The 15,943-nt window shown below is 34.1% G+C and overlaps 1 protein-coding gene across 6 annotated transcripts in view; it reads right to left on the bottom strand.

Annotated features, from left to right (window-relative positions):
* The window catches only part of IPO8 (importin 8), a 76,675-nt gene that overhangs the window by 23,244 nt on the left and 37,488 nt on the right, over positions 1-15,943 (bottom strand). For all 6 annotated transcript variants that reach the window (XM_528766.8, XM_016923711.4, XM_016923710.4 and 3 more), the window contains 4 exons: positions 14,044-14,110; positions 10,314-10,439; positions 9,539-9,636; positions 6,490-6,585 (listed from right to left, as the gene is read on the bottom strand). In XM_528766.8, coding sequence (XP_528766.4) covers positions 6,490-6,585; positions 9,539-9,636; positions 10,314-10,439; positions 14,044-14,110 — 387 coding nt within the window. The remainder of the gene's footprint in view (positions 1-6,489; positions 6,586-9,538; positions 9,637-10,313; positions 10,440-14,043; positions 14,111-15,943) is intronic.

Here is a 15,943-nt window from a genome sequence, read left to right as displayed (position 1 = left end):
AGTACATATTATATATATACACACATATATACTATACATATATATGTTTTAGATATATATGTATAGCAATGAATATCCCTTGTGCCCAGCTTGTAGTCTTGAATACCATTTCCCAGGCTAGGACGAGACATCTATAAGATAAGCCTGGAATATCTAGTCGTACCAAGACAGCAAGGAAACTACCAAAGACTATTAGAATCAGGTTAAAAGGGCTCATAAGACAAATTCAAGAGGCTCCCATGGGACAAAAATGAAACTATGTATACTTAGAATACACTGAAACACATAGAGTAAATTTGGATCTATACATTCATAAGGATACTAAAAATTTTTAAAACCAAACAACATAATAAAACATTATACTGATCATCTTTGGAGAATGCTAGGTAAGAAACTTATCTTGAATAATGGTAAATAAAGGGAAATACTCAAGCTGTTTCTCAGAGTAACCTGATAATTTATGAGAAAACATTTCTCTTTACAGGAATATTTCACCTAATAAAGAAGAAATGACAGAATTAGAAGATCACCATCAGCAACACTAACATCATGAGAGACCACCAGACATACTGTGCCTCCTAGTAAAATTACACACCATCACCCATGAAGTGCATGAGCCGAGATCATGCCATTTGCACTGTAGCCTGGTGAGTCACACCTGAATCCAAGACGACACTAAATGTAATCACTAATTTACAGGAAATTTAGAGGAATGGAATGCCAATCAATACAGTCCTTCAGCTGTACTTGAGTGCATTGTAATGGTAACCTCACTAACAGTAGAGATCACCTTGTGTCCTTAACTTTCTGATACACAAATTCTTGAATACTACTATGGTCTCGATATGGTTTGTCCTCCTGAAACTCATGTTGAAATTTGATCCCCAATGTGGCAGGTTTTGGGAGGTGGGGCCTAGTGGGAAGTGTTTGAGTCATGGTAGTGGTCGACCCCTTATGAATGCCTTGGGGCCATTCTCCTGTTGTGATGTAATGAGCGACTTCTCACTATCATTCTGGCACAACTGAATTACTTTTTGTGGGAATGAACTAGTTCCCATGAGAGCAGGTTGTTATAAAGCAAGGACACCCCTGGGTTTTGCCCCTTCGCATATATCCACTTCCCCCTTTGACCTTCCACCACGTTGTGGTACAGCACAGGCCATAGCTTGCCAGCTTCTGGCGTACAGAATGGATTCTAAAGTCTTTGGCATGGATTTATTCTATAGTCTTCTGAACCTCTCCCCAACCTATGTTTCCATTATTAAAGCCTACAGCTCAGAACCCTCCAAAATCCAGTCAACAGAACTAAATACTTCTTTAGCCCCACTCATGTCTTGTGCTTTACTACTTTCTTATTTTGTTAACATCATAATTTATTTTCACCTCCACTATGTCACCTAAAAAGTACCTAATAACAAAGGGAGAAAAGAGCCTTCAAAGATACCTGTCGGGGACAGGTGGTAGTTCACACCTGTAATCCCAGAACTTTGGGAAGCTGAGGCAGGAGGATCACTTGAAGCCAGGAGTTAGAGAGCGGCCAAAACCACGTAGTGAGACCTCATCTTTACAAAAAATTTGAAAATGAGCTGGGCATGGTGGCATATGCCTGTAGTCAGTCCCAGCTACTCAGGAGGTAAGATGGGAGGATCACCTGGGCCCAGGAATTTGAGGTTACCATGAGATACGACTGCACCATTGCACTCCAGCCTAGGCAACAGAGAGATCCAATCTCCATTAAAAAAAAAAAAAAAAGGTTTTTAAATAAATGTCAGTAAAACTTTATGATTTTTTAGAAAGGCCATAATTTTTTTTGTCACTAATACCCCAATAAAGCTTGGGGGTAGGCAGAAGTCATTCTCAAAAATAATGAAGATTTTGGTGGTAAGTAAAGCTCTATTGAGAGCAAAAAGATGGGCCAGCAGTTCACCAGAGATGGCCAAGGAAGGAGACAGGCATAGCAAGCCCCCTCAGGTCCAAACAAACCTCAAAGATGTACTTTGCTTTTTGGTGTGTTTTTTTTTTGGAGACGGAGGAATTTTGCTCATCACCCAGGCTGGAGTGCAATGGTGCAATCTTGGCTCACTGCAACCTCCGCCTCTGGGTTCAAGTGATTCTCCTGACTCAGCCTCCCAAGTAGCTGGGATTACAGGCGCATGACATCATGCCCAGGTGATTTTTGTATATTTAGTAGAGACAGGGTTTCACCATGTTGGCCAGGCTGGTTTCAAACTCCTAACCTCAGGTGATCCACCCGCCTCAGCCTCCCAAAGTGCTGGGATTACAGGCGTGAGCCACTGCGCCCCGCCACAAAGATGAACTTTGAAAATGGCAAATCGGCCATCATAATGCTTAAAGAATAAAATAAACTACTGTTAAAGAAAGCTATGAGACAATATCTCAAAGATAAAATTACAGTAAAGATACAGGCATTGTAAAAGAGAACCAGGCCAGGTGCGGTGGCTCACGCCTGTAATCCCAGCACTTTGGGAGGCTGAGGCTGGTGATCACCTGAGGTCAGGAGTTCGAGATCAGCCTGGCCAACATGGCGAAACCCCATCTCTACTAAAAAAACAAAAATTAGCTGGGTGTGATGGCGCACGCCTGTAATACCAGCTACTTGGGAGGCTGAAGCTCAAGAATCACTTGAACCCAGGAGGCGGAGGTTGCAGTAAGCCAAGATTGCGCCACTGCACTCCAGCCTGGGTAACACGGCAAGACTTCATCTCAAAAAAAAAAGAGAGAGAGAGAGAGAACCAAATAGAAATTGTGGACTTAAGAAGTGTAAGCAAACATCTCAAATCAATAATCTAATCTGTTACTTTAAAACACTGGAAAAAGAACAACTAAACAAAAAGCAAGCAGACGGGAAAAAATAAGGATTAGAGTGGAAACTAATGAAATGGAAAACAGAAAAATAGAGAACAAAACCAAAAGTTAGCTCTTTGAAAAAATCAAAATTGATAAACTTTTAGTCAACTAAGAAAAAAAGAGAGAAGACTCTAATTACTAAACCCAGGAACAAAACAGGGTCATTACTATGGAACCTACAGAAACAAAAAGACATAAGGAAATACTATGAACCACATGCAACGAATTAGATAAATTACGTTGAAAAATTCCAAGATGCAAACTACTGAAATGAATTTAAAAAGAAATGTAAACTACGAATAGATCTATAACAAATAAAGAGACTGAATTGGCCATTTAAAACTACCCACCGAAAACAAAACAAAACAAAACACAGACAAAAATAGGCCCAGATAGTTTCACTGCTAAATTCTACCAAACATTTAAAAAAGAAGAGCAATTCTTCACAACTCTTTGAACAAAGAGAAAGGATGAACGCTTCCCAACTCATTCAATGAGTCCAACAATACTCTGATACCAAAGCCAGACAAAAAACATCACAAGAAAAGAAAGTTAGAGATCAATATATATTATGCACATAGACACAAAAATACTTTTTAAAAACTACCAGGAAATTTAATCTAGAAATATATATAGAGATCATATTTGATAAGTGTGATTTATACCAGGAATGCAAGTTTGATTTAAAATCTGAAAATCAATTAATGCAATACATCTCTATTCTAAAAGGACAAAAACTACATGATCATCTCAATAGATGCAGAAAAAAGCATTCAGCAAAATTCAACACCCTTTCATGATAAAAGCAACAAGTTAGCAACAGTCAAGAACTGAACCTGACAAAAGGGCATATATGAAAAGCCCACAGGTAACATCAGACTTAATGGTGAAAGACTGAATGTGCTCCCTCCTAAGACCAGGAACAAGATGAGATGTCTCTTTTCATCATAGCTATTCAACACTGCACTCCAGCTTCTAGCGAGGACAATTAGTCAAGAAAAATAAGAGGCACCCAAACTGGAAAGGTAAAACTCTTATTTGTAGATAATATGATCCTGTTTACAGAAAATTCTAAAGAATCCACTAAACCACCATTAAAACTAATAAATCAGTTCAGCAAGGTTGCAGGATACAAGATAAACATGCAAAAACAATTATATTTCTATACACTGGCAACAAACCTGAAAATAAAACAACTCCAATTACAATAGCGTCAAAAAGAAAATATATAAAAATATTTTAGGAATAGAATTGAAAAACTTATACTCTGATAACAATCAAACACTGTTGAAAGAAATTAAAGAAAACCTAAATAAAAGAAAGTCACCCCACATTCAGGGATTGAAAGACTATTTTTAAAACAGAAATACTTCTCAAACTAATCTACAGATTCAGCACAATGCCTGTCACAATCCCAGCTGGCTAATTTACTGAAATTGACAAACGGATCCTAAAACTCGTATGAAAATTTAACGGACCCTGTCTAGCCAAAACAATCTCACAAAAGAATGCAGTTACAGGACTCAAACCTCCTGACTTCAAAACTTACTACAAAGCTAAAGTAATAAAGACAATGCAGTACTGGAATAAGAACAGATAAGTACATAAATCAAATAGACTGAGTCCAGAAAAAACCCTCACATTATAGTCAACTGATTTGACAAGAATGCCAAGACAATTCAATGGGGAAAAAATAGTCTTTTCCACAAATGGTGCTCAAACAACTTCATAACTACATGCAAAAGAATTAAAATGCAGACCCCCTCCTCACATTATGTACAAAAATTAACTCAAAATAGATCAAGACCTAAATATAAGAAAAAAACTATAAAACTCTTAGAACAAAAGAGGATAAATCTTCATGACACTGGAGCTAGCAGTTTCTTAAATATGACAACGGCCAGGTACAGTGGCTCATACCTGTAGTCCCAGGACTTTTCTACAAAAATTAGCCAGGTGTAGTAGCACGTGCCTGCAGTCCCAACTACTCAGGAGGCTGAGGTGGGAGGATTTGGAGGTCAAGGCTGCAGTGAGCCAAGACTGTGCCACTGCACTCCAGCCCAGGTGACAGAATGAGACCCTGTCTCCACAAAAAAAAAAAAAAAAAAAAAAAGACACCAACCACAAGCAATAATAATAAAAAAAAATTAACGGACATCATCAAAATTAAAAACATTTGTGCTTTAAAGGACACCATCAAGACAAATTGGGAGAAAATTTTGCAAATGATACCGGATAACAGGCTTCAATGTAGAATATATAATGAACTCCAACAACTCAATAAATAGACAAATAATTACAAATGAGCAAATGATCCGATTAGACATTTCTCCAAAAAAAGATATACAAAAGGCTAATCAGTACATGAAACATGCTCAAGATCATTAGCCATCATAAAAATGCAAATAAAAACCACAATGAGACACTACTTCACAAATGAAATAAGTGCTGGCAAAAACACAAAGAAATTGGAACCCTCTATCATTGCTGTAAGAATGGAAAATGGTGCAGCTGCTTTAAAAACAGTTTGACAGTCCCTCAAATGATTAAACACAGAATGACCATATTCCACTCCTAGGAAATGAAAACATATTCACACAAAAACTTGTACACAAAAGTTCCTAACAGCATTATTCATAATAGCCAAAAAGTAAAAATAACCCAAATGACCAACAACTGATGAATGGATAAAATGTGATTTAACCATACAATGAAATATTATTTGGCATTAAAAGAAATAAAGTACCAATACACATTTCCACACAGATGAATCTTGACAACCTATGACAAGTGAAAGAAGCCAGTCACGAAGGACCACATATAAGATGATTACATTTACATCAAATGCCCAGAATAAGCAAACCTATAGAGACAAAGTCATAGTGGTTGCCCAGAGCTTGGGGCGAGTGACTGTTAATGAGTTTTTTGGGAGAGGGGTGATGAAATGTTCTAAAATTGTGTAACAGTTGCACAATTCTTTGAATACACTAAAAACCATGTATGTATACACTTTAAATGGATGAAATGTATGGAACATGAATTATATCTCAAAACTATTATAAGAAATACATAAAGCAAAACTTACACAAAAGAAAAATTCAATTTTACTTGAATATTTCAACATTTTTCTTAGTTATTGAACATACCACAATAGTATCAAAAATTGCATTAATCTTGTTGAAAAAAGATTAAAAATTTATAACATGAAAATATAAAGTATAAAATTTAGCCTTTTAAAATGGTCAAGAAATATTTTTTTCTATAGTACCTTAATTTCTGGTTAGAAAAGATACCTAGGAGTATTTAAATAGGATACACAAAACAAAGGGAACATGAAATCTGAGACTCCAACTGAGTAGAATTTATACGTTTCCTTCATTATTTTTTTGATAGCCCCTTATATTATTACATATTTTTCTGTGCATACCTTTTTCAGCTACAATGCAAGGTACGGTTTCCAAACTACCTGGCTCTTTTTGTCATTTAAACAGGATTTGCACCAGAAAGCACAATCTATAGGCTGTCCTTTCCATTTTTCATCATAATATAAATGAAAAGTCAAGCAGGCATGTAAACTTCAAATGTAACCCTCAAGTAAGGCACTTTCCAGACATATATTACCTGATCAATTCCCCTTCCTTTGCACTGAAGAATGATGACTTCCAGAAGTTTAGCTGCATGACACTCTGCATCTTCTCCTGCATCTCCACATAGTACCTGCAGTAATTACAATTTAGCTCAGCAGTAAGTGGCACAGCATAGAGGTTAATCAAGTCCACATGCACAAATGTCCCATATAAATTCAGCCATAGGAACCACAGCTTTGCTTGCTGTGCAAGTTTACCTCACCAACCCAAAGAAGAATGGTCAAAATAAATTCCATCCATCATCTCATTTCTTATAAGGAGCAATAATTCACTTATTTGACCTTGGATTAATAAAGTAGACTATATGAGCTAATTTTCCACATAAATGAAGCTTCCCTTTAAAGGCACCAAAACTACAAAATGAAATCAAAACCAAAACAAAATAATCTTCTTATTAAACAATGAAACTATTTTTCTGTTCCTTTTGAATCCTGGTCCATATGAACCCATTTTTTTCATAACCACCATAATTTCATATTACATACCTTTCAATTCTCCAACATGAACTTAATAATTAGGAATATTTTTCATGGACATTGTAACCATTTATAACTATACAATATGACAGTAGGTGCATATAACAAAGTTATCAGACAGTTCCCCTATTATTAATTCTGTATTTTCACTATTATAAACAATTCCACAATGCACATGTTCATACATAAAATGTGGAATATGACTGCCTTATAATAAGATTCCCAAAAATGTTCCTAGAGCATGCTTATATTAAAAATTGTTTAAGGTAAAAAGGATAAATTAATGATTCAAATATAAGACATAAGAAAAAGAATAGACTTAAAGAAATAAGGGTGGGCCAGAAATTTAAAATATAGACAAAAAGAGGTAACAGAGAGAACTAAAAGCAAATTCATTGAAAAAAAAGACTTAATGAAGTAAGCAGCTTTTATATGTTATTTTTAAGAAGAAAAAAAAGCAAAACATTAAAAATATTAGGAAAGAGACAAATACAGACAAAAGAGATTAGAAATAATACTATAAAGAACACTATATTCTTTACATTTAAAAACTCAGATTAGATGATTTTCTAGAAAAATAAAATTTAAGAAAAATTAATTAAGAAATTCCAGATAATTCTGACAGATTTAACATTCCCATTTAATTTCATTCTCTCCCAAAATGCTATCAAAATGACAACAGAGAAATTTTAAAGATGTACATATACAAAGACAGAAAAAAGTAGAGAGAACAGCAATACACATTTTGGAAGCTGGAAAATAGTGAGCTGAATGATAAGCAGATATCAGTCAAAGCCAAGAGTCAACTGTATTTACATGAATTTAAAATGCTATCTCTAGGACAGTATACCACAGTCTAGCTTCTAAATGTGAATGGACTCTGGAACCAGGCTGCTTAGGTTCAAACCACAGCTCTTCCACTTATTAGCTGTGTTTTTAGAAAAGTTACTTAACCTCTTTTACTGTCCCCATCTATAAAATGGGAATAAAAGAACCTACTTCATGGGGTCGTATGATACAGAAAGAAAAATAATTACTCCCTTTTCTCAAAATTGCATTTACTTGGGGACCATTTGTTTTGGTTTGCCAAAAGGAAAGAAAACAAAAATGTATCTTGTAATTTTTTAAATAGGCTGTGGAGTCAGATTAGGTTCAAATCTGGCTCCAACACATAGTAGCTATGTGATTACAACTATTTCCTAACCTCAGGTACAGTGCAAGAAATTATGTCTTAGTTTCCTTTTGATACAAATGTGATACCTTCCTCATACTGTCATAAAGGTTAATATTATAGAAAGTGCTTAGAAAATGGCTGGTATACAATAAGAATTCAACAAATATTAGCTAGTATTAAAACTAGTATTTCATATTCATAAAAGAATATGAAATATATTTTAACTACTTGATAAGCATAAGGAAATCATTGTGAACATCAATTTTACTATATCTGCAAATACACAGGGGAAGCTGTAAATTACTAATGGAATACACAGAACTGTTTTACTTGTTTCTTTCCCTCTTTCTCTATCAGCTACCTCTCTAACGGAAAACTGAAGACTGCCCGGTGATTATGATTTAACAACATGGGTTATCCACAGAGGTAAATGAATCATTACAACTCACAGATCAGCCCCTTCACTTTATACCTGAAGCAGCTTACTGACTTCCCAAAATTTCCCTGACTCTTTAGAACTGAACTGAGACCTAGACCTAAACCAGATCTACTGATTATCAGTGCAGAGCTCTTACCAGATTTTGGGTACACCCCTTCTGGTAAGGAAAACCAAAGTGTGTTGGGAGGGTTGTACACTAGCTATTTCACTCCCAGCTCTACGGCCAAACGTTTTGGTTTCTGGTTATTTGAGCTTTATAAAATCTGCCTGCCAGCTTTATGCAATATAGTTTCAGTTTCATATTTATGTGTGTGTGTGTGTGTATGTATATATTTACTTATTTATTTACCTAAAGGAGAAGAAAAACGTTATTTAGCCAAAGATCCCAAAAGATAACCAATAGTGGGCCAAATCTATCTTGTGGCAAAGACAATATGGTAGACAATCATGTTTGTGTATAAGGATAACAGTAGCCATTATGTAGATTGTAGATTATAGATTATCTTGTTAAATGATGCTTTTCCAACTATTATAATTTTTATCTTATGTTGTTTATGCTCAAATTACCTACATCTAGTGACTTCCAATATATACATTAAATTAAAAAATAAAAAAGATCATTCCATTTGTCACTGATTAACAAAACGTGTGGTTAATTTTCCTAGCACTTTAATCAAGTAGAAAATTCATGTCCAAAAGAAAAAACAAAAAGTAAAAAGTAAAGATATAGAAATGGCAAACATTCATAAGCACGACATACAACATGAAACTTTCAAATCCCAAAGATCCTTTTGAAAATACAAATGAAAAAATATATGTTGATGAAGATAATGCAGAACTAAATGTGTAAGAAACAAACTGAAAAAGTATCCTGAAGCAAAACAGGCAAACATTAGTTAAGAACCACTGAAACAATAGATTAGGTCATGCTTACCTTCCTACACATTGTAAAAAGAATTTCTAAATGTTTTGCATTTGATAGTAAGGTATCTGTATCTATTGTCACATAATTATGCAGGAGAGGCATCATGTCTGAAAAAAAATCAAAATCCCAATGAGACTTGAGTGACAGAAATAGAAATAAATTATTCCCACTGAAACCATATTTCTGTAGCACCCACACATTAGTATCTTCCCATGCAACCACAAAAGGCTAGAAATGAAAGTAATAAGTCTGATGTGTATTTATAGATGGGGAAAATGTGGAGCAGAAAGACTAAGATGCTCATCATTTATGAAGTAATTGTGCTGAATTTTTTCCCTTTCTCCACTGCACACTCATCCCTATCTGACATATTTTATATTTTCTTGCTCATTTGTCTGAGTGATTCCCTACCCTCCCATCTTCCCCATTAGAATGTAAGCTTCAAAAGGGCAAAGCCTGTTTATTTTGCTCACTGCTGGATTGCTGAGATTAGAATAGGGCTTGGAATATAGTTGGTGTCCATAAAATACTTATTAAATTAATATATGGATATATGCTCTGGTCATAAACTAACTTAAGACTCAATAAGAAATACAGCCTACCTCCTCTGCCTATATACCTAGGGCTGAAAAACACTGCTACAATAGCCCCAGCTTTTATGTGACCGGGAAATAAAAACATTTTCTGATCAATATTGGAATCATATGTGTTTTTATTTCAGGTGTCAACAGGAAGTAATATCTAGACACAGAAAAGCAAAAATTTTATATGGTCAAAGCCATACCTGTAAAGTATTCAAAGCAATCCTGCTGAAACACTTCATATAGTATACCTAGAAGCTGCCACATTTGAGGGGAAATACTGTGGCAGGTTAAACTGTATGCCAGGGAAAGAATTTCTTCATAGAATTCTAGAAGAAAGAAAATCTCTAGTTAGAATGCTAGGAAATAGCAAAAGTTAAAACAAAGACCACACAGAGGAGGGTTTAGACTACCTACGCACACAGAGTCCTCCTCTATCCAATGTACTCATAAGCCTCCCTTTCTCAGTATTTGTATCTTCGGCTATGTATCTGCCTCCTTCCATTTCTTACCAAGATCTGCCCCTCTGTTCAATAAGGCAAGGCAAAAAATTGTTTTCACTAAACTTTCTTATACTATTGAAAAAATAAAGCTTTTTTCTATTTTATAATCTATATTTATAAAACTGTATTAGAAATAGATACAAGAAGGAATAGATTATCATTCCTCATTTATGTCGAGGATTTAAAATGTACAAATAATTAATAATATTCTTTGGAGAGCTTAATTATATCAGACTAAAGTATCTACCTATCTCAAATTTATACTTTTACTAACAACTATATACCGGGCAGTATTTTGTCAATTTACAAAACTTGTAAAACGTACAGTATTCTTCAAGTTAATCAAGACAATAAGACCCACTATAAAGTAGAAGAGTTCAAAGGAAATGTTCTTATACTCACAAATATCATTATCCTCAGTCAAAAGTAAATTATATCTACACGTACAGCCAGGAAACACAAATCTCAACAAAAATTTCAAATAGTTCCTGCCATACCACTGAGCAAAGAAGTCTAACTTGAAAGGTTTTTCCTCTTATAAAAACTAGTGGTCACCCTGGAAACTTGATTAAAGTTTCTCTAACATTACTTAAAACTTAATATATTCAAAAGCTAGCAAAATAAAATGGAAATTACAAATATTGATAAATAATTTATGTAAGAAAATAATTTGAAAAATAAATTATCTAAATATGGAATTTCTAAAAGTTCTAGCATGGCACTGGGATAAAAACAGACACACAGACCAATGGAACCGATTACAAAGTCCAAAAGTAAATCTACCCATTTAGGGTCAATTAGTTTTCAACAAAGATGCTAAAAACACACAATGGAGAAAGGACAGTCTCTTCAATAAATGGCACTGGGAAAACTAAATATCCATTTGCAGAAAATCAAATTAGACCCTCATCTTACACCACATACAAAAATCTACTTGAAATTAATTAAATACTTAAGCTCTAAGATCTGACATGATAAAACTACTAGAAAAAAACACAGGGGAAAAGCTTCATGGAAACTTGGAACACTAGTCCAGGGAATGATTTTTTTTTTTTTTTTTTTTTGATATGAGGATATGACCCCAAAGCACACACAACAAAAGCAAAAACAGACAAAATAGGATTACATCAAACTAAAAGGCTTTTGCATAGCAAAAAAAAAAAACAATTCACAGAACAGACAACCTCCAAAATGAGAGAAAATATTTATAATCTATATCAAATGAAGATTTAATATCCAAAATATATAAGGAACTCAAACCATTCAGTAGAAAGAAAATAACCCAACTTAAAAATGGGCAAAGGAACTGAATGGATATTTCTCAAAAGATTATATAAAAATGGCCAACAAGTATACAAAAAAATATTTTAAATCACTAATCATCAGGGAAATGCAAATCAAAACCACATCATATCTACGAGGATGTCTATTATCAAAAAGACGAAAGTTAAATGCTGGAGGGGATGTAGAGAAAAAGGAAACTGTTGTATACTCTTGGTGAGAGAGTAAAAACAGCCACTGTGGAAAGCAGTATGAAGGTTCCTCAAAAAATTAAAAATAGAACTATCATATGATCAAGTCATCCTAGTGCTGGGTATATATCCAAAGGAATTAAAATCAGGATCTTGAAGAGATAATGTGCCCTCCTATGTTCACTGAAGCATGTTTCACAATAACCAAGATATGAAAATACCTAAGTGTCCACTGACAGATGAACAGATAAAGAAAATGTGGTATATATACATGATGGAGTACTAGTCCACCTTAAAAAAAAAAAGAAAATCCTATTATTTGCAACAACAGAGATGGACACACTATGTTAAGTGAAATAAGCCAAAACAGAACTTTCAGAAATTCTTTTATTATTAATTAAAGGCCATAGTTTACATTAAGGTTCACTCTGCATTGTTCATTCTAAGGGTTTTGACAAATGTATAGTGACGTATTCATCATTATTGTATCATACAGAGTAGTTTCACTGCATAAAACTTCTATGCTCTACCTATTCATCCTTCCCTCTCTCCCATCCCCAAGCCCTGGCAACTACTGGTCTTTTTACTGAAAGATGTACTTTTTAAAAATATTTATTTTTTAATTGACAAATAAAAATTGTATCTATGATTTATACACCGTTTTGAAATACGTGTATTTTGTGGAATGACTAAATCTGGCATCCATTACTTCACATACCTTTTTGTGGTGACACCACTTAAAATCTACTCTTAGCAATTTTCAAGTATATAATACATGGTTATTAACTATGGTCACCATTTTGACCAACATCTCCCCTCCCTCCACTTCCTGCTAACTAAATTCTGTTCTTTCTATGAGTTTGAGATCTTGTGGTATCTGTCTTTCTGTGCCTGGCTTATTTCACTTAGCATAATGTACTCCAGGTTCACCCATGTTGTCACAAATGACAGGATTTCCTTTTCAAGGCTGAATAGTATCCCACTGTTTATATCTACCATGTTATATTCAAGTACTCTTCAAATATTATTCACATATATTAGCAGTGCATGCTCAACTTTTTACTAACAGAGTGAACAATAAAAAGCCTGGAGACAACTGCTCTTAATCAGAGACAGGCTTTTCCTGCATCCTTCTATCTGAGTACTACACAGCTTGCATCTGTGTCACACCCACATGATGTGGGGCTAGCATCTTCAAAATGCTTGAATACAACGGAAGACTCACCTCCTCTACAAAATTCCCATCAGCTTGTAACATCTAGCATTAGTTACTGATTCTACTCAGAAGTCAGGTACCATAATAGATAACAGGACAATTAATTCATACTTTGAGACAGGATCTCACTCTGTTGCCCAGGGGGAGTGCAGTGGCACAATCACAATTCATGGCAGCCTCTACCTGCCAGGCTCATGTGATCCTCCCACCTCAGCCTACAGAGTAGCTGGCACCACAGACACATGCCACCACACTCAGCTAATTTTTTTAATTTTTTGTAGAGACAGTGTTTCACCATGTTGCACTGGCTGGTCTTGAACTTCTGGACTCAAGCAATTCACCCACCTCAGCCTCCCAAACTACTGAGATTACAGGTGTGAGCCACGGTGCCCAGCCGTTTCACATTTCTGATTTTAAAAAATGCCTATTAAACATTTTTCAATCCCAGATTAAGGTAACCTCACCTAAACCTCATCCCAGTTCATTTCTAGCAATGTACAATTTAAAATTACTGTCCTTTAAAATTCTAAAATCAAAAATTCTTCGTTGGATGTATAATTTTTTATCTCTGAATGAAAATACAGATATTTAACACTAGAAAGGACATCCAAAAATTAAAGTGATTATGCTTCTCTTTCTCAAAATTGTCCATCTTGTTAAATCTGAAGGGCTAAAATTATACTTTGAGTTCAAATTTTTAAAATTTTTTCAATTTATCTTTTTATTTAACCTTTGAACTTACCAATTACATGTTTCTGCAGAACAAGATCAATGATCCGTAGGCAGATATTCTCTAACTGCTGGGTAATCTAAAGATAAATGTTAAATATTAAGCTTAAAATTATCATAATTAATATATAAATTTAATATTGTGCCAATAAAAATATCAAGAGGACATTTTTGAGACGGTAACTTGACAATTCTAAACTTCATGTGAAAAACTAAACATGCAAGAATAATCAGAAAATTTTGAAAAATAGACTGACAGAAATGGGGGTAAAATCCATAACAGTTTATATTAGTTCCTTACCATATATTTTATACCAAAATAAATTCCTAATAGATAAAAGATTTCAGTGTGAAGAAATAAACCATAAAAAAATAGAATAAAAAGAATTATTGTATAATCCTGAAAAGGGAAAGTGACTCAAAGCCCAGAAATAAGAAATGAAAAGAATGAAATCATCTGACTAAAAAATTAAAGAATTTTGCATGGGGCATGGGGAAGTAAAAAAAAAATGAGTGAAATATTTTCAAATGGTATCACAAAGATCAAATTCCCCTTACATAAAATTAGTGAATTTTTAAAAATTGAAATACAATAGAAAACAAATGTGTTTCTTTTTTTATAATCTTTGCCTGTGTTTATAAAAAGATGTTCGTTATAATACATGGTAAGAGTACAAATTCCAAGTGCAACATTAACAATTTTCACCTATTAAGACTGGAAATGATCACAATTATGGGGCTGGGAAGAAAGATCCTGTTGTATATTGATTTCTGGAGTGTAAATGGTATACACAATGAAGGACAAGTTGGCAACATCCTTCAAACTTACCCATACAAATCACGATGCAAACCAGCAATTCCACTTCAAGGGATTTACCCTTCACACATATTATGTGTGCAAAATGACACATAAAAGGCCATTCATTCATTTCAGCAATGTTTGTGATTACTAGCAATCAAATGCCCATTTAAACAAGAGACAGTTAAATTGTATCCACTAAACCGGGACTGGTGAAATAAATTTGACACATCATACAAGGGAATATTAAGCAACCATTAAAAATATATAACTTTATTGATTGACATGGAAGGATCATCAAGATATATTAAGTTAAAAATGGCAAATAAAAACTGTGTATAGCATGCTATCATTTTCGTAAAAGAAAAATATACACATTCACTTTTTGCTTATATGTTAATAGAAAAATCTCTAGAAGGACCCAAAAACCTGGTTTAAAAAAAAGGAAAAAAATAGCTGCTTCCAGAGAGGAGAATTAGATAGCTGGGGAGTTGAGTGAGAAGGTAAAATTTCACTGAATTTTCTTTTCACATCTTTTGAATTTTTCAACATATGTTGGTATCAAATATTTTAAAATAAGTTAAAATCTATGATGGGTTACATTTTTCGTGTAAATGTCCTATTTCAACGGTCAAGTATATTCTAATATTCAACTTAAACTACTGTCTTAAGGTTCAAATGATCCAAAATTTCCCACTTTAAAAAACTGTCAATATGCTTAAAACCATTAAACAAAAATGCATATGCTTAAGCACCTACTTTAGAGTCACAATTTTGTGTTTCATACACTATTTGTCAGTGTTGTTCAAAAATGTGGTTTTTCCTTTTAAGGAAATATTGTTTTCAAAGTTTGCTTTTAATAAGTTAAAGCTCAAAATCTTGGTCAGGAGACGAAGATGCCAGTTGGTTTTGCCTGTAATTATTCATGGCCTTGGTAAAGCCATTTAGCTGAAGGCTTTAGGTTTTTTTTGTCTTTAGGTAAGGATGCTATATTAGTGTGTCTCAATTTTCACCCATGCCTCTCTTGATAATCACAATAAGTCCACCTGTCCCTTTAACATTATTTGGAATTCAAAATAAATTTAATATCAAGAGAAAAAATAAAAACAGAAAA

This window comes from Pan troglodytes, chromosome 10, assembly GCF_028858775.2.
Source record: "Pan troglodytes isolate AG18354 chromosome 10, NHGRI_mPanTro3-v2.0_pri, whole genome shotgun sequence".
Taxonomy (NCBI): Eukaryota; Metazoa; Chordata; class Mammalia; order Primates; family Hominidae; genus Pan; species Pan troglodytes.
The sequence above is the reverse complement of the archived record's forward strand: the minus strand, read 5'-3'. Positions and strand labels throughout refer to the sequence as shown.